The sequence below is a fragment of the Lolium perenne genome, chromosome 4 (assembly GCF_019359855.2).
Source record: "Lolium perenne isolate Kyuss_39 chromosome 4, Kyuss_2.0, whole genome shotgun sequence".
NCBI classification, from domain to species: domain Eukaryota; kingdom Viridiplantae; phylum Streptophyta; class Magnoliopsida; order Poales; family Poaceae; genus Lolium; species Lolium perenne.
This window is the reverse complement of record NC_067247.2, coordinates 247366382-247384759: the sequence shown is the minus strand read 5'-3', so window position 1 is coordinate 247384759 and position 18378 is coordinate 247366382. Positions and strand designations below refer to the sequence as shown.

The window sequence follows — 18378 nt, the reverse complement described above, 5'->3', positions numbered from 1 at the left end:
CAACACGGCCGCCGCCGCGCCAACGTGGCCGCCCGCGGCGGCTCCCAAAGACCGCCGAGTAGCCATGCCCGCCAGCAGCGGCTCCCGCCGCCGAGAAGCTTGACGCGTGCGCGAGGATGCGCCGAAACCGCCTTCCGGGGCCGCCGCCCGGCGTCCGCGCAGATCCGGCCGCGCCGACCCCAGCCAGCCCGGCGGCTCCCGCCGCCGAGGGCCGAAAGCGCCGCCGCCGCACCTAGCGCCCACCCGGCGCCGCGACGCGAGACGAGATCCCCGCCGCCGCCCACAGCCGCACGAGCTTTGCCCGTCGGAGCGCTCCGGCGGCGGCGGAGGGGAGGGAGGCGGAGGGGGCGGCCGAGCCCGGCGACTAGGGTTTCGCCACCCGAGTCGCCCGAGCGGGACGACGCGGGGGCTGGGTACTTTGCTACAAAAAAAAAATGCATAGTGACGCAAGATTCGCATTAACCAGAAAAAGAAACTGAAATGAAAGGAGCAGGATTCGAGCATCAATTGCCTGTCATTCCAAACACGCGTACGGCGCTGCTGCAATGGAACTTATCACGAGCTTTAGCATCAAATAGAGCGATTTAACAATTGGCGTCAAGATTACTAACATCCTCTAGTACAACTGCGTCCATTCTTTTGCTTGGCCGTTCTATTAGTACATTCATAAACGAAAGTGTTTTTTCAAAAAAAAAAATCTTGTAGTAGCAAAATTTGGATTAAATCAAATCCTACCTCTGCAATTTGCGTCAACTGTTATATTATTTTGATATATCTATTTGAAATTACTGCACACACTAAAAGCAAAAAAAAAAAAAAACTATGTTCTATGTTGCCATTAGATGACATTCAACATCATGAATATCCGTTTGGAGGACTAGCAATGGATGTTCGAGTCATTGTGGTGTTGAGGACTTGCTTGGTGTTCTCGGTTTTGCAGCAGCAGTATGAAAGTGTATGAAAGTGGAAGCGGCAGCACATGTGAAGTTTAGACTCTTATCTTTCAGGGTGAAAATGCAATGTTCGATCTTAATTGGTTGTGTCTAGCAATAACCTTGTTGAAGGCATTGTTTTGAGAATGCAGACTTTTTCAGGGGGAAACCTAAGACTTTTAATAGGTCGACGATGATGCTTGTACACTGTTTTTGGAGATGTTGCTTTTGCAGTGTCTGGAGTTTAACTTAGTGGTGGATGTATTGTTGCTGCTAGGGCTAGAATAATGTAACGAAACTTTTTATTTCTTAATTTTCTTTTTTCTGTTGTATGAATATGTACTGCCATTAAGGTATTGTGTTGTTGTATTAGATGTGATTGGGATCTCTGGATATTAATATATTTCCTTTATATAAAAAACTGTCATAAAAAATTGTAATTGCAGTTTTCTTTCTTTCTCTTCTCCAACACGAAACTAGCATGCTTTTCTGTCCAGATTACAGGTTTCTGTGGATTACGCCGCCCGAAACGATGGGGTCGACAGCCCGCATCGTGGAATCCAATACGCGTCCACGCTTTCCGAAAAGCTCCCCGCTATATATAAACCAAACGAATTTATCCGGCCCACCGCGTCCATCCCAACCCAAAACGCGCAATTCCCACCGCTCTATCCTGACCCACGACGCGTGCGCGAGCCGACCCAGCCCACCGATCCGGCCCGGTCGCCGGCGATGGAGGCGGCGGGGAACGGCCGGAGGGCCGCGGCGCTGGGCGGCCTGGCCGTGCTCCCCGACGAGCTGCTCTGCGCCGTCGTCGACCTCCTGGAGCCCACCGACATCGGCCGCCTCGCATGCGTCAGCAGGTCGCCGCTGCTCTCTCTGTCTCTCTCCTTTTGTACTTTGGCCATTCTCTTCTGATTTGGTTGTTAGCTACGAATGTGGATTCTGAAGTTTGAGTTGTGATTCTGATGGTGATCACCCAACTCTAGTGGACTAGCTAGCCATGCTTGGTTCTGAACCCTGCTTGATTAAACTCTCGCTTGTGAGCGAAGCGGACCGAATGGCATGAACTGTATGCAAATGATGATATGTGCTACTGTGATAGAAAAAAAAAAGATCATACATGGCCGGAAGTGAAATATGCCAGCTAGATTTTTCTAAAATGACTCAAGGATTCAGTATACAAAAACAAGACCCAGCTTTCGCGACTCAGCATAACCAAATGTCTCAAAGGCAACTTTCCTGAGAAGGTCGCTGAAAATTGCCTTTGGGACATTCAGTTATGCTGAGTCGCGAAAACTACCGGTGTTCAGTTTCATGTAGCCTTGTTGGTACACCCTCTTTTCCTAATATGTTCCTTTTATTAACTGAAGTCGAATTTTGCCTTAATTTACTAACAAAGCTCAAAAGGGTTGCCCAGCTAACCAGCCAAGCCTGTATTTGATCCATTGGTCCTGTTTGTTACTTCTCAAGAATTATTACACTGCTCCATGGTGTATCTGTAACTAAGCCAGGCTTGCACGTGTATTAGGATGGATATAATTTTTCTATTTTTGTGTCTTTGGTCTTCACTCTTTAAACATAATATAAAGATGCTCATAGTAGATAGTTCGTTGCAGAGGATTCAAAGAAGGGAAATGTGAAGTTACTGTCTGTCTTATCGGAGTATTGTCTCCATTCTGAAATAGATGCTACCAAGTTGTTGTTGTTTTTTGCGGGTATACCAAGTTGTTTTCTTCACAATTGTTTTCTTTTCCTAGGCAACAACCCGTCGCAATATTATACTAAGTGCCTATTGGTATTAGCCATAGAAATAAAGAATAACTGTACAGCTAATGAAGACGATAATCATGCAGCGTTAACTTCTTCCACGCTGTATGTGCTCAGCGCAAGAGCATCATTTTTTCGTACTGGATGAGTATAAAGTCATTCACCCTCCAGCCCTGTAAAAGCTGTCTTCATAGACAAAGATAGAGTCAAATTCTTGAAATTTTGACTACCAATAATCTTGACAAAACATTAAACCGAGTGTCGCTCGGTTGGTGCGGGCGCGCCAGTTCCAACCTGACCACCAGGCTTCACGTACCATGTTTACAGGAAATAAATTTCCGCGTCGCGTAATGACAGACATGGGTGGATCCAGCAGGTTGTCAAGGGGGGCAGCTTCCCCCACTCAAGTTCTTATTCTCCTTGTAATAGCACTCTTAAAGATTGATTTTCCCCCGCTTAAAAATATCACCAGTAAACACAATTTTGCCCCCTCTCAGTTTCGATCCTTGGTCCGCCCCTGATGACAGGTGCCTGGTTCTTCTTCAGAACAATGCTTCCAGGTGCTAGTGTCTGGTTGGTCGAGCTTTTTGTGTTCGAGAAATAATATATTTTCATAAACATTCAGATCAGATACTTGAAAATCATACATGTGATTTTTTTCTTGTAAAATATTTTCACAATATATTTTTGGATTTATAAATGTATTTTAAGGAAATTAATGGTCAAGGTTGTATTTTGAAGACTGTGCCAGTGCCCAAAATGACAGCATTTGAGGACCAGAGGGATTAGTTCCTAATATTTTACATTCTCAGTTTGTCACTACCTAGCGATGATGAACTTATAACATCCGCCATGGTTTCCACCTTAAATGGTGGTAGGATGAGGCAGTATTCTAACGTTTGATATTTTGCAGTGTCATGTACATACTTTGCAATGAGGAGCCTCTCTGGATGAGTAAATATCTTTCAGTTGGTGGTCATCTTGAGTATAAAGGGTCTTGGAAGAAAACAACTTTGTCTAGGTATATGACCACTCTATCTTGTCATATTACATTTTATATTTTGAAAATAGTTCTAACTAATTAATTATTAATATATTGCCATCGAAAAGATTGGGCACTGATTGCTTCATTTTCAGGCTTAGTCTTTGCTCTGAAAATAGTGAGAATGAGCAGAAGGCTCGTCATTTTGATGGTAAGATACATCAAGCTTTGTTGTGTTTGTTTATTTTAGGGAGAGTCTATTTGACACTCGCTTGTTTTTCAATTCATCATCACTCGATTTTTCTTCCAATCAATAGATGACACATGAATATTTTATTTCTATTCATGAAAACTAGAATTTTGTAATTTATAATGTACATACAAGTAACTTACATGCAATTTACAATGGATATACATTTACTTTACATGTAATTACATTTTTAGTGCTTAGTAATTTTACTCCTAATTTACATGTAAATACGAATGTAAATATGTTGTAATATACGTAAAAGTAAGAGAGTAAACAAAGAAAAAGGCAAGTGACCCAGTCAATTTACCACACGTGCAATGGACAGAAAAATCTGAGTGTTGACGAAACAAAGAACACTCGGTTGTCAAATAGCAAAAGTGTTATTTTATCTTCCTTTAATACTTATTTTCATGCAGGGTTCAATTCCTTGTACTTATACAGGAGATGGTATAGATGTTTTACTAATTTGAGTAGTTATTCCTTTGACACTGGACATGTGGAAAGGAAAGATGACCTTTCTTTGGATCAATTCCGTTCTCAGTACGATGGAAATTGCCCAGTAAGCATTGAGTTAGCTTGACAACATGTGGATATCTTACATAGTTGTTTTCAATGATTTTTTCTGAAATCTTATTATTTGTAAACTAGGTTGTGCTTGGTAAGCTGGTTGAAAACTGGCCAGCAAGGACTAAATGGACAATGCAGCAGCTGGTGCATGATTACGGTGACGTTACATTTAGAATATCACAAAGAAGCCCTCAGAAGATAATAATGAAACTAAAAGACTATGTTTCTTACATGGAACTTCAGCATGACGAAGATCCTCTTTACATATTTGATGATAAGGTAATTATAACCTCCTTTCATTTGCTACAAAATTTATGCAAAGGAAAAGAAACTTAGTTTAGAAATTGTTACAGTTTGGAGAATCAACACCAGCACTATTGGAAGATTACAGCGTCCCTCATTTATTTCAAGAAGATCTTTTTGATGTCTTGGACTATGAACAACGGCCAGCTTTCAGATGGCTTATTATTGGACCAGAAAGATCAGGTGCCTCTTGGCATGTTGATCCAGGATTGACCAGCGCGTGGAATACTCTTCTTTGTGGCCGGAAAAGGTTAGATTCATGTGTGTTCTATATATTATGCATAGGTCTATAGTGTGTGCGCCCAAACTGTGGTACTTATCATGTAGTTCCAAATTTGGAAGCTAGTAGCAGTTAAATGAACATGCACAGAACTTGTGCAATTCCTCTCTTCAATGTCATAGCAGTGCTTTCTCTTTAGAGGCATCTTGCTTATTTTAAAATCTGCTGTGACGAAACAGCTGCGTAAAAAAAATCAGACAGCTTGGTGAACCGAATTAAAAATATCCAAATTTAGTAGATGGCCCTAGTACGTGTATTTGGGAGTGAAGGAGAATATTGTGCTGGAATATTACTCATAGTGAGAGATGTTGAAGAGAAACATGAGATAACTGAGGGTAAAAGAGAGATGTGATTCTACTCAGCGCACGCCTTATATCTTAAACTGAAACTGGAAAAAAAACGTAGGCCTCTATTTTAAAATTGTGCGAGGATATGTGGTCCAGCCTCATCTTGTACTGGTTTTGCACCGTTAAGACTGATTATCCCATGCTCTAAAATGCTGAAAAATTGGAATGGGCAAGAGTTTGTGTTTTCACTAATAATGTCCACCTTATTTTATAGATGGGCTTTGTACCCACCAGGAAGAGTGCCTGGTGGTGTCACAGTACATGTAAGTGACGAAGATGGTGATGTTGACATCGACACTCCAACATCTTTGCAGGTAAGACACTTACTACTGTTTTTTTTTTTTTACCTTTAGCCCATATCAGTATATCACTTTAACATTATTTTGATCATTTGCAGTGGTGGCTTGATATCTATCCTCATCTTGCTGAACACGAGAAGCCACTGGAATGTACACAATTACCAGGAGAGACCATATATGTTCCAAGTGGATGGTGGCATTGTGTTTTGAACCTTGAGACGACAGTTGCAGTTACACAAAACTTTGTCAATCAATCAAATTTTGAGCATGTATGTCTGGACATGGCACCTGGTCACTGTCACAAAGGAGTTTGTCGTGCTGGCTTACTTGCTGTTCCAGGAAAATTTATTAGAGATGCTGAGAATCATCCACCTGGGACAATGAGTAGATGGAACCACAGTGACATGACCCGGACAGAAAAAAGACTGAAAGGTTCAGGGCCTGTTAGAGCTTCAAACTGTGTAAATCAGTGTTCTTCATTTGAGTTCTCAGACGTCCATGAAAGTTTGGAGGACCAAGTTTTCTCGTATGATATAGGTTTCTTATCCCAATTTCTTGAGAAAGAAAAAGATCACTATACTTCTGTCTGGAGTCCTACTAATCCAATTGGGCAGAGAGAAGCAAGAGAATGGTTGCGAAGGCTATGGGTTCTTAAACCTGAGCTGAGAGGACTAATATGGAAGGTGAGCTTGTTCCATGATTTACATAAAATTTTGATCCGTCAATCTTAATACGAAATTACCATGTTACTTTATGTTATCTTTTTCTGGAGAATGCTCTGTTCCTTGTTCTAATATATATGTTTATTCGTGTAGGGTGCATGCCTAGCAATAAATGTGGACAAATGGTATGCATGCTTAGAAGAAATAAGTGCATGCCATAGTTTACCACCACCGTCAGAGGATGAGAAGCTTCCTGTTGGCACAGGTAGCAACCCAGTAAGTATACACTTCCTTTTGATGAATGTCGCAGAGTAAAAAAAATATATCAATAAACAATTCTGGCATGTTAGCTTGGTAGTTCCTAAGTTCATAAACAACACTGAAAGGAATATTTATCATATTGTGTAACTGCGTTGGTCCCAAGTACTTCACATGTTAGGGATATCATATCAATTGCAGAAACTGATTCGTATAGAATATACTGGTTTACTTATTACTGCATCTGTGACTTAGCCTAGCAAGGTTCTGACGTCAGAAGATCTGTAAATGTTGCATAGTTGCTCACTGCTATACGCCGGCGCCAAGACATTAAACAGATTTCATATTCTAAGATTATATTTTGAATTTTAGTAAGATGCCAGATAATGTCAAATTGTGATATACATTCGTTGGTTCCTGGTATGTATATATAACCTGTATAACGAATTTGCAGGTTTTCATTGTCTCTGACAATGTGATTAAAATTTATGCCGAAGGAGGGTTGGGTTATTCTGCCCATGGTTTAGGCACAGAGGTATTGCATTGCCTTCTGGTATTGACCACTTTCCTGAATGTGACGCTTGTAATATTGATCAATTTCTTGATGCAGCTAGAGTTTTATGAGCTTCTGCGAAAAGTTGACTCACCTTTGATCAACCACATACCTGAGATCATAGCAAGTGGATTTCTTGTGTACGAGGATGGCGTCTACAGGACAGTCCCATGGGATGGAAAAGGAATGCCAGATGTTTTGGCTAAATACTATCCCCTGGAGCTCTCTTTTGCAAACAACTGTTTTCCTCTTGGGTTATGGAGCAAGCAACAGTTTGGAATGGATAGTTCCACTGATGTGTCAAACAAACCTATTTGGCCTTACATGGTTACCAGAAAATGCAGAGGGGATATCTTTGCTCATGTGTAAGTTTTCTTCATTTCGCAAATACAAAATGACGATAACTGATTAATTAGTGAATTATGTAAATATGTTCTCACTTTGTTCTTTGTTTTTTAGACGTGATACATTGTCCAAGACTGACATTTTCAATCTTGCATCATCCTTGGGAGTTCAAATGCGAAATATCCATTTATTACCCCTTCCATGTGTGGAATCATTACCTGAATCTGCGGACAATAATGTGAAAAACAGTGTTCCACGTGAATGGAAACAAGAGATTTCTACTCTAGATAGAAGAAAGAACAATATAAAGAAGCACCTAGCTAACTGGTAAGTGAAATTTTTGTAAAGCAGGTTTGTTCAGCATAGTTTCTATGAGTTGTACTAAAACACGACATTTTCTTTGCTCTGATTTTTATTTTATCTAGAACATGTGTGTTTGTGGCTTCAACCATTGAGGACCTACAAGTCAACTTTGTATTTTCCAAAGAATCGCTATGTGGTGAATAAGAAGAATATGTATTAAAAAAAGTCCACTGCAGCTGAAAATTCTGTACTTCATGTGCTTTGAGTAGAGCCATGGTATATAGGCATTCAATAAATAAACATTCCATTATTTATGCTTTTAACACTTCAACATCCGCAAAATCTAAATTGCAACTGACTATGCATTGATTTGGTATTGACCTCTTTTTAGGCTGATATGCTACGAGCCTACCAGAACATAATTCCATTCCATACACTGTCTGATACCTCAACATTGTTTACATATTTGTGAAGGGGCGGCACCGTCCCAACAGTTCTAATTGAGAAGGCTGAAGATTATCTCCCTCCTGATATGACATCCCTAATCAAGTTTGTAAAGGTAACTTTTCAATTTCTTCTTTATATGCATCTTGTGTGGAACTTTGTGTTTAATCATCTGATTGAACAATCAGGATGTTGATGGTGAACCGGTCTACACATCGCCTTCTTGGATACATTCAGATATTATGGACGATAACATTCTTACTGAGAGGACCCCGAAAATGGGTTCCTTCACTGATGCCAAAAGCACTGGTGACAGAGAGCTGGAGGAGAATGCAATCCATATCATTGATTTCAGTGATCTGACCATTGGTAAGCAGCCAATTTACTTTCTTTTCTTGAACCTGTCATTGATTAAGTCTGATTTGAATATTTAGAATTAGTTTGTGTGATGTATCACTGCCATCTGAATCTGAAGATGGGATAGCTATCTGTAAGAGATGCTTAAGTTGAGCTGCTCAGGTCTACGAGTTTGCAATCTTGAAAGTTCCCGTTAGATTGTAAATAATTGTTTGAGAACTAATGCTTTATGTCTTAACAGGGGATCCTTTATTCGACTTAATTCCGCTGCACCTGGACGTTTTTCGTGGTGATATTGATCTTCTCAGGGAGTACCTACGAAGCTATCAGCTTCCTTTCCTGAGAGGGATATCAAATGCTGATATTTCAAAGTCAGTGCAAAATTCGAAGTTCAGCAAGGCATCATATCGCGCTATGTAAGTGCACTTGCTTGTTTTAGAAATCAAAGTAATTCCATTGGCCATGTTTTATCCATTTCTCTGTGCATTTTATCTTATACTAATCTAGATAAGTCTTTCTAGTTGAGCTTGGATATGTTACCAAAACTCTGTTGCTCGATCCTCTCTGGGATAGTTCTATAAAGAACCTAAAAATTGAAGCATGTAGCCATTCATATATAATGAATGTTTGCCGCAAGTTGCAAAATGTAACTAGCCATCGATTATCATTATAAATGTCACATGCCATGCACCCATGCAGTTCTAGTATTTGCAATACCAGTATCTTCATTAAACAGTGCCTGACAGGTTAAAGTATACTCAAATCACATCTGTTCTTTGGGAAGATAAGCGTGGGCAATATAAATCATCAAATATTGAGTCAGTTTACTATAGTCCCAAACAGTGTTAATCTGTGAGTGATTACTGTGACCCACTAGGATTAAACCTTAGCCAAACATCGACAATGTTATAGCTCGTGCTAAGTCACATTTTAAAAACTGAGGGATGTTCCTTCTCTTAATGCTGACATCAGTGTAGGATTATTATCACAACCAGCAGCCAACGTGTTCTTCATCTGCTCTACAACAGAGTTTGCCGAATCAAAGATAATTGCTGAACCAGTTCCCTACAAGTTCTTCCTGCATCTGCAATACCTATGCTTAGCAATGCTTGAACACTTTTCATCCTTGTTGATTTGTCACTTAGCAAGGGACAAACATGTCTGATTTGCGCTGTTTACAGGTGCTATTGCATACTACACGACGACAATGTCTTGGCAGCTATATTTGGCCTGTGGAAGGAGCTGAGGACCGCAACATCGTGGGAGGATGTTGAGCACTTGGTCTGGGATGAGCTGAACCGATACCAGCAATTGCCACCTACACTCTCGTGCTGACTGGCCACAACTACCACAACACGTTTTAAAGACTCGATTCCTTAAGTCCAACAAATTCCCCAGCTTCGCTGAAGAGCAAAAGATAATAAAGTTAAAACTTTTGTTTGTTTTCGTTCCTGGCAGCTACCCTGGTGTGTAGCAGCATTCTTGTTCTTTTTTTTAACAGAATAAACAGCAGCATTCTTGTTCAGTTGGTCATGAAGTTTGGTGCATATTTTTGCAATAACTCCCACGGAAATATATGGCTTATGTGTCAGTTTTGATACTCCGTTGATGGGACAGCTGGTTTTGATAAAAAAAATCCACGCTGCAACACCTACAATTTACGTGTGGTTAATTCGGAAACAAAAGAGTTCACATTAAGCACTACTGCTCTGGTTGAATTTTAGCTTTATTTGGTTATCAAAACGTTCCACCATCGCAAACTCAACGGGAAGATGACACAGGTCAACAGCAACACCCCAAATTCAGGATAGAAAAACCATTTGAACCAAACCTAACGTAGATGAGCTGCTCAGTGTGAGATGCTACGAGATCTATCTTGCTCAGCGATAGAACTTCGATTCCACGCAATAACTTATTCTGTACACTTCTTTTTATAGAGTACGTCCACATTGTGTAGAAGACTAAAGAAATTGTTAGGCTAGAGCGTGGTTGGTAGGCTGCACCGATTTTGATCTCTCCCGTGGCCTGTTGTTGTTTCGCTGCACGCACTGCATTTTCTTCCATGAGAGAGAACTCGGTGTTTGGTTGCATGCATGAGTGTTAGTGATGCAATGTTTGTGTGTTTGGCTGTGTGCGTAGTTCTTGCATCTTCTCTATAAGGTAGAATTACCTCGTACGCCACCACACTTGCAAATAACTTCAAAAACCACGTTGTTGATGAGTTGAGACAAAATGTGCAACATGCAGAGTTGTGGTCAGCTGTTTGATAAAACTAGTGGTCAAATAAAATTTGGAACGATGGACTGTGTGCATGAATTTGATAAAAATTGGTCTAAAATGGTACAAACATGAACACCAAATTGAAGGTTGCAGTTACCAAATTTTGAAACCGATTACTGACATCGTTGATGTGGACCTTTTTAGTGTAGCCTTCATCACAAAGCGGATGGAACGACAAAAAGGTTGACTACAAGAGTAAGGTACAAAGAGACACTACGAAAACACTACAAAGGAAAACTACAAAAGAATCATGAAACATTATAATTGGTACACTGAGCCTTGAAATTAAACAACACTGAGCCTTGAAATTGTGTCAAATGACGATACAAGGATAGTGGTCAAAGGAATTTTGAAAACATCGAGTATGCAAGACATAATTGAAATGATAGATTAGAAACTTAAAACATAAACTTAAAATTAAAAACTAGTAGTTAACAAAACTTAAAACCTGTCACGGAAATGGTAGTGGAACTGCATTTTTCGTGTAACCCTTAGCTTGACGAGGTGGAATAGATCAAAGAGTGCAGCACTGGGTCTACCAAACAGCCCCCCTAGGAAATCTCTCTTGCCAATGCCCCGCATTAGGCTGTCCTTCCGTCGTATAAATCCTCCAAATTAGCTCCACTAAGCCATCTCTCTTGCCAATACCCAGACGGTAATATTTTAAATGTTGTTCTGAAGTAGGGTTCATCATTCACATGGCAGAGTATAATGTCTAGGCTGAAAACTTTCAAACGTGGATGTATCTAGAGAGTAGGGGATGGATCAACCATCAATGTATGGACGGATCAGTGGGTACCATCCAGCCCAAACCGTCAAGTTATGTAGGAAGTTGTCTACTGAATTAATAAATCCTCTGACAGGGTTTTGGGATGAAGAATTGCTGAGAACCTATGGCCAATTAATGTGGAGAGGATCTTACAAATTCCCCTTCCAAATCACGGTTAGCCTGACTTCATCGCTTGGCATCTTAACAAGTTAGGATGTTTTTTGTTAAATCGGTTTACCATGAAGAATGGAGAGCAATGTATAGTCGAAGACTGGAAAGAGGTGACGGTACAAACAGAGCATCACCGCATGAGGTTTGGAAAAAGATTTGGTATGCTAAAGTACCAAGAAAAATTCAGATTTTTAAATGGGGTGCACTGCACGGCATTGTTCCTTGTCATTGCATGCTTAACATATACATAAATACTATTGTTAGTTGCCCAGTATGTAATGTTGATCATGAGGATTTGAAGCATATGCTTTTTCGTTGTGATAAGTCAGCGGAAGTATGGAGACAGTCAGCGGAAGTATGGAGACAGCTAGAACTTCAAGAATTAATTCGGAAGGCCTTAGGAATTGACCTTAACTTGTGACGCCCCGGAACCGGTACCATGAGGATTCCAGCGATCCCGCCAAAATCCGCACGATATCGATTCTGAGACGCCCTGCGACATGACGTGCGCGACGAATCACACACGTGATGCCAGAGGAATTAACACGAGTGGTAACATTACAACAGGATTACAACACGAGTCAAGATACAAATATACAACACGAAGATCTGAATCATACAGAATATCAAATACGTCCGAGTACGGACAAGATACAAATTGGACTAAGAGTCCTGAAGATAAACGATGACATCCATAACCCTGCCCAGGCCAAGCCGGAAGTGTAACCTTGCTAACGTCGTCTTCATCGAACATAACTTCATACTGCCCGATTTGGGTTGGATCGACTGTTTTGGAAGAGATTATGTGTTCTGAAATCCCAGATAATACAGCTGTTGAAAGTAACGAGTATTAAGGGGGAAATAATTCTTGAAGATCCACAAAGAGCAATAATGAGTATTAAGCACATTGTGGCTAATAATGCTAAGGTGAAAGAACTTAATAATATGGTCATACGCCATGGATGATGCAGACCGCGAAACAACAGGAGCGATCATCCAAGATTCAGGGAAACTGCATTGCAGCTTCATGTGAGTATAATGAGCATGCAGTTGATGTTTCTACAATGGAGGCTATGGCTTTGCTTGCTGCGTTACAACTAACTGAAGCGAATGGAGCAAGATCAATCATGCTAGAATTAGATTTTATAGAAGTAGTAGAAGCGGTAATATGTCCCTTTGAATACAAAGGTTACCCTGAGGCCAACTTTAAAGCATTGTCCACAAGAGGACAACTGAACGGCACATGAGCTGGCTCACCGAAGTGAGCAACCGGGTACAACAAAGACTTATCTCCTCGTTTTCTTGTGTTTGTAAACGATATGATAATTATTCAATAAAGTTGCCAAAAGTTTCATGAAAATAACCATATTTTCAGAGGAAAAGCATGCAAACCGAACTTCTCGGCCATGTACTATCCAAACAAATTATTACAGCAGCATAACCGTAAAATCCATAGCACTCACAAATAGAAAAGTAGAGCACAAAGCATAGGCAGTTCGGATAAAGAGGACCTGACAGTTACATTCATATTTCAAAAAAACAAAAGTTATATTTGATGTTTTGTTTGACACTTCGGTTTGTTTTGAAAAGCACGAGTAACAATAATACCCAAGTTGCTGATATAGGTCTACGGCCACTGATCCTCCCCAATAGTAGTTTCCAAAACAACAACCTACATAACACAAAAACCAGAGAACACAAGCACAGTACCAACGGAAAAAAGGATGAGTAACAACAGTATAAACACAAGTTGAAAGGCAGAAAACACAAACAGCATATGCAGACCAAGTAAATAGTTGGCTCAAGTTATAGCTTCAGGAATAACATAACAGCAACGAGTACTCAAAAATTTCAGACGACATCTTGGTTCATGGAAAACGGCACATTTTAACGAAGAAAGCTAACGGTAGCAGGTCTATCCATCCCAATGACAAGCGGTTCTCATCTATATCTTGGTAGGCACGGCAGCAATCTTAAGCGGTGGTAGCTGGGGCAGCCTTGGCAGTGGAAAGCCTGGACCTCTTCTTGGCCAAGCTCTCGCTCCGGCGGTCCCTCTGCTCCTTGAGCCTCTGGGCAAGCAGCTTCTGGTAGTCAGCAGCCTCGGACTTCTTCTTGACAATCCTCTGCTTCTTCTGGGCAATTCTAGCCCTCTTCCTCTGAAGGGTCAATGGAGTCACAAGCCTCTGGATCTTGGGAGCCTTGCTCACCTTCTTGCCTACAAAGCAGAAAGTAACATTTAGATAAATGCCGGACACTGATAGAATTGATCATCCAAACTAGCATAATTCTACAGCAGCAAGCACAGCATTCCATATAAGCAGTAAGCACAGCAAGATGCATGGAGACAAATTTAACATTAAATGATCAAATGCTCACCCTTCTTGTTGGTGAAGGTTCTGCGGTAGGTGTTGACATACTTGCGGACATCATCATCCTTAGCAAGGTTGAACAGCTTCCTGATCTTGGATGCCCTCTTGGGTCCCCTCATCCTTGGCTTCTCAGTGTCGGTCAAGCCAGGGAGATCATTCTCACCCTTCTTAACGATCACCAAGTTGATGACAGAGAGGTCCTGGCTGACAATGCAACCACGAACAGATTTCCTCCTGCGCTCACCATCACGCCTTCCGAATCCACGGAAGCATGGGGTGCCTGCAATCAATATTAATTTGAATTGTAAGAAATACTGTACAGTTGAAACTATTGAATAAACTAACTGTAAGGTCCAGATAGTAACACATACCCCTGTGTAGCAACAGGCGGACACGTCCAGAGGTCAGGACACCCTGCTTCATGGGGAATCCCTGCTTGTCGCAGCCTCCCATGATCTTGAAGACATAGCCCTTGAATTCCTATAAAAGCACAAACCAACTTTAGAAACCTAGTTCTCACCTAGCAATACTTTGAAGACTCGAACAATTTGTTAAAGAAATTACCTCGCCAAGGTGATCACCAAGAACTTCCTGGGAGATCCTCTTGTCATAGAAGACACGACTGCACAAGAGAAAAGGAAGCATTAGTTACAGACGAAAAGGAAAGGAGTTAAATAAATGAGCATGACACACAAATGGGTGCAGATCAATTTTTTTTTGAGAAGGGGTGCAGATCAATTGGCCTAACTCATCCATGTAATTCAAACCAAAGCACATTCTTCTAACTAAATCACCAAACATAATAACATGACTAAAGCATAAAATCAGTATGGCAAGTGGGTACAGATTAGTCTAGTTCTGTCATCCAAGTAATTCAACCCAAAGCATATTCTTCTAAATAAATCAACAAACATAACAATATAACTAAAGCAGGCTTATAACCTCTTGCAACTTTAGAGAGTAAGCAAAGATACATCAAACAAAACAAACCAGGAGTGACAAAAACATCATTGTTTGCTTCAAATAAATGATTACACGGCATATTACGTTTAAGATATAATATGAAGTTCATCCACGGCTGCTAATCCCTTTCCTAGATTACGCCCACACTCAACCTAACTAGTTGACGACCTCAAGATCTAAACAAAAGTATGTCCGATACTATTTTTGCAGCAGACCTTTACTAAAACAGGACGCATGGCTGTTTCCGTCGTCTTCCGCTGATGAATCAGAGACCAAAGACTAACCTCACTAAGATATGGCGCGTACAGACTATCTACCTCGGCACTCAATAGGGGCGAATGAACGCTAAATTAAAGGAAAAGTAAGGGAGTTCGACGCATCTAAGGACAGATCGGGCATCTAAACAGAGATACAGAGAGAGGTCGGGGAGAGCACTCACAGCTTCTGGTCGTCATCGATCTCCAGCTTCTTCTGGCACCCGGTGGTCGGGTTGGCAATGTTGAACTGCGAAAATACGAGCACGCAGGTCAGACCAAATCGCGTCAGGGATAGAGGGATTTGCCGTGGTTAAGAAATGGGTACCTTCATGGCGGCGGCGCGGCGGGAGCTCGAGCGGTCGAGGCGCCCGGGCTCGGGGTGGCGGCGGCGGCTGCGGGAGGGTTAGGGTTTTCGACGAAGAGGCTGGATGGGAACTGGCGGATGGAGCTTTATATAACACCGCGTGGGGCTAGGGGTTTGCGAGCGGGCGCGAGAGTCGATCTCAGCCGTTGGATGGGATTGTCCTTTCTTTTCTCGGGTGACCTGGGCCGTGGGGAGAGCGGCCATGGGTTTGGGTCCGCATGCTTTGTCCTGGAAAGTGGCCCATTTGTGTCACGCTCCGTTGGATTCTTCTGGTAATAACCCAATTAAAGCTCAGAAACAGCCCAAAAGGGCTAGTCATGGTTCACTTCATGAGCAACACAATTAGGACCCGAGCCAAGCAACATCCTAGTTCGAAACTCTATTTTTGAACAATTTGCATGATAGTGACTTATCATATTCTGCGAACGATCCATTTTTACAAAACTAATTAGGTCTACTATTTTAGATTAAGTGCACCGACGGTGAAATATCTTGATCCAATCCATGGGGCTTCGGGGAACCCAAAAATGAACTTTCTTTACTTTTTTCATAGATACATGATATATATGTATATAGGATAATATATACATCCCTTTAATTTAGGTTTCTATGTATCTCTTTTTTAATCATCTCTCGGTTCTCTTTGTTTTGTTGTTCACACTACTCTTTCTCTCAAAGGTTTGAGCATCAACGATTATTGGTTTGGAACTACTACCTCCATCCCAAGGTTTAAGGCCTATATTTTTTCAGAAAGTCAAACTTTGTTAAGTTTGACTAAGTTTTTATAAAAATCATTAACATGTCAAATACAAAATTAATATTATTAGATATATAATGAAATATATTTTCATGTGCTATCTACAAAATATCATATTTATTGTTAGATTATTCTAAAATTTTGGTCAAACTTTACTTGCTTTGACTTTTCCAAAAAAAAGTATAAGCCTTAAGACTTGGGATGGAGGTAGTATGTTGTAATGTCAGCCGGAGTCCCTCTGATTCATAAGGGTATGTGCAGTCACAGGTTTGACGACAAGCACACGAGATAGCTTGATCCAGCTCATCTCGGAGGACCATACTAGTACATTCGGTACCATCTTCCAGCTTAACAGCACCATCAATGTTCAGTTTAACCCAACCCGAGCTTGGAGTCTGCCACCACTTGACAAGGGATGTTGTCGAATAGTCAACAGTTACTTCAATCACACCGGCTAGTATGGAAATTTTGCCTTTACGTGGCCACAGAATATGTTAGATTCCACTTATTGTAGCCTACGTAGAAGATGCGCATCCCGTAAGTGCATGGCCAATATCCTCATTCTCAATACCACAAATATTTGGTATCAATTTGATGTCATTCAAGCAATGACATCTTAGCATCAGGCAAGCACCACGAGAGAAGCAAAGACTAATAAGATGGTGCTAATGTGTGTATTAAGTTAATATGGGTTTGTGTTCCAGTTGGAGGTACATGTGGCTACAAAGAGGAGACATTGAAACCGAAAATATTCATGACTGAAATGATAAAGGAAACTTGAATCTCCTTTACCGCCTCTCTCCCTTGATCTCTTTCTTCCTTCTCACCAAAGCCATCCCACCCAATCATACTACTGGTAGTACAGGTGGTATCATATTCGGTACGATCCGCGGAGCATGGGTGTGGAGCACTCCGAATTCGTTGTGTGAAGCTATAACCCATGGAAGCAAGGACGAATCCAGAGGGATTTACCTTCAGATACACCTATTTCGTTTCATCCGTTTATCTGTTGGTTATCGGCTCGGGAGGAGTATCGACGATGCCATCTAAGCCATCAGCGCAAACACAACTCGTCCTCAACGCGATGGGTGAGGTACCGTTGATGCATGTAAAATGCATACATGTTCTTTAAAGTTTATTGTGTTATATTCCATTGCATTTGCATAATATCATGATTTATTATCTTGATTTGCATTTATTTCGGGGATTTTCCAAACTATTCTCTTTATTTTGATTATATCTCCCTCTCTGGCAGAAAACCTTCTCTTAGTATCTTGGACTTTTCAGGTACTTCAGGATTTCAAAAAGGGCAAGGTCTAAGAACATGCTTCAGAATTTTCGAGACATATCCAACAAGCTAAAGTGGGCCAGAAGAAGAGCAACATGCTACACTTGAGGCCTAGTGGTGTGGCCAGATCCATGTCCACGCCAGTGGGACCGCCTTGGCCCTCGAGTGCACCTGTCGTCTGTCTTCGCGCCGATATCTTCATTTTGACCTAAAACTAGCTGTAAAAACGATCACTATCGCAATCCCACAGACGCGCAGAGGCGGAGATAGAAAACACCAAAACAGAGAGTCTCCCATCCTCCGCCAACGGAAGATATGAGAGGGAACCGCTGATGGAATCGGCTTCGACCGCCTCTCCTCCTTCACTAACAAACTACCACTGCGGACATAGCGAATGCGTCAATCAAAGTATAGAAATGTTTTGAGATGTAGTATCCAAAATAATCCCAAATAGTGGAAGAGTTGGCTGCCATCGGCTAAAATCTGGTGTAATTCTTTGTTCCATTCC

General features: G+C 41.3%; 2 protein-coding genes across 3 annotated transcripts; one reads left to right on the top strand and one right to left on the bottom strand.

The window, feature by feature from the left end:
- The first annotated feature begins 1554 nt into the window (after window positions 1–1554).
- On the top strand, window positions 1555–10255 carry LOC127332357 (lysine-specific demethylase JMJ21). 2 transcript variants are annotated; one of them, XM_051358632.2, is made up of 16 exons: window positions 1556–1795; window positions 3616–3723; window positions 3840–3895; window positions 4351–4493; window positions 4583–4780; window positions 4855–5054; window positions 5646–5745; window positions 5829–6413; window positions 6546–6668; window positions 7105–7185; window positions 7261–7568; window positions 7663–7875; window positions 8326–8410; window positions 8484–8664; window positions 8894–9068; window positions 9834–10255. In XM_051358632.2, exons 1-16 carry the CDS (start codon window positions 1665–1667, stop codon window positions 9985–9987), a joined length of 2841 nt encoding a protein of 946 aa, XP_051214592.1. In that variant the 5' UTR covers window positions 1556–1664; the 3' UTR covers window positions 9988–10255. The 2 variants fall into 2 exon arrangements, with proteins under 2 accessions (XP_071675228.1, XP_051214592.1); XM_071819127.1 differs by lacking the exons at window positions 8484–8664; window positions 8894–9068; window positions 9834–10255 and having other exon boundaries at window positions 1555–1795; window positions 8243–8405.
- A 3395-nt stretch (window positions 10256–13650) lies between these two features.
- Window positions 13651–15902, bottom strand: LOC127332358 (small ribosomal subunit protein eS6). The gene is made up of 6 exons (XM_051358635.2): window positions 15787–15902; window positions 15644–15708; window positions 14806–14863; window positions 14613–14721; window positions 14249–14521; window positions 13651–14087 (listed from the first exon to the last, which is right to left on the bottom strand). Exons 1-6 carry the CDS (start codon window positions 15790–15792, stop codon window positions 13846–13848), a joined length of 753 nt encoding a protein of 250 aa, XP_051214595.1. The 5' UTR covers window positions 15793–15902; the 3' UTR covers window positions 13651–13845.
- Between the last annotated feature and the right edge of the window lie 2476 nt (window positions 15903–18378).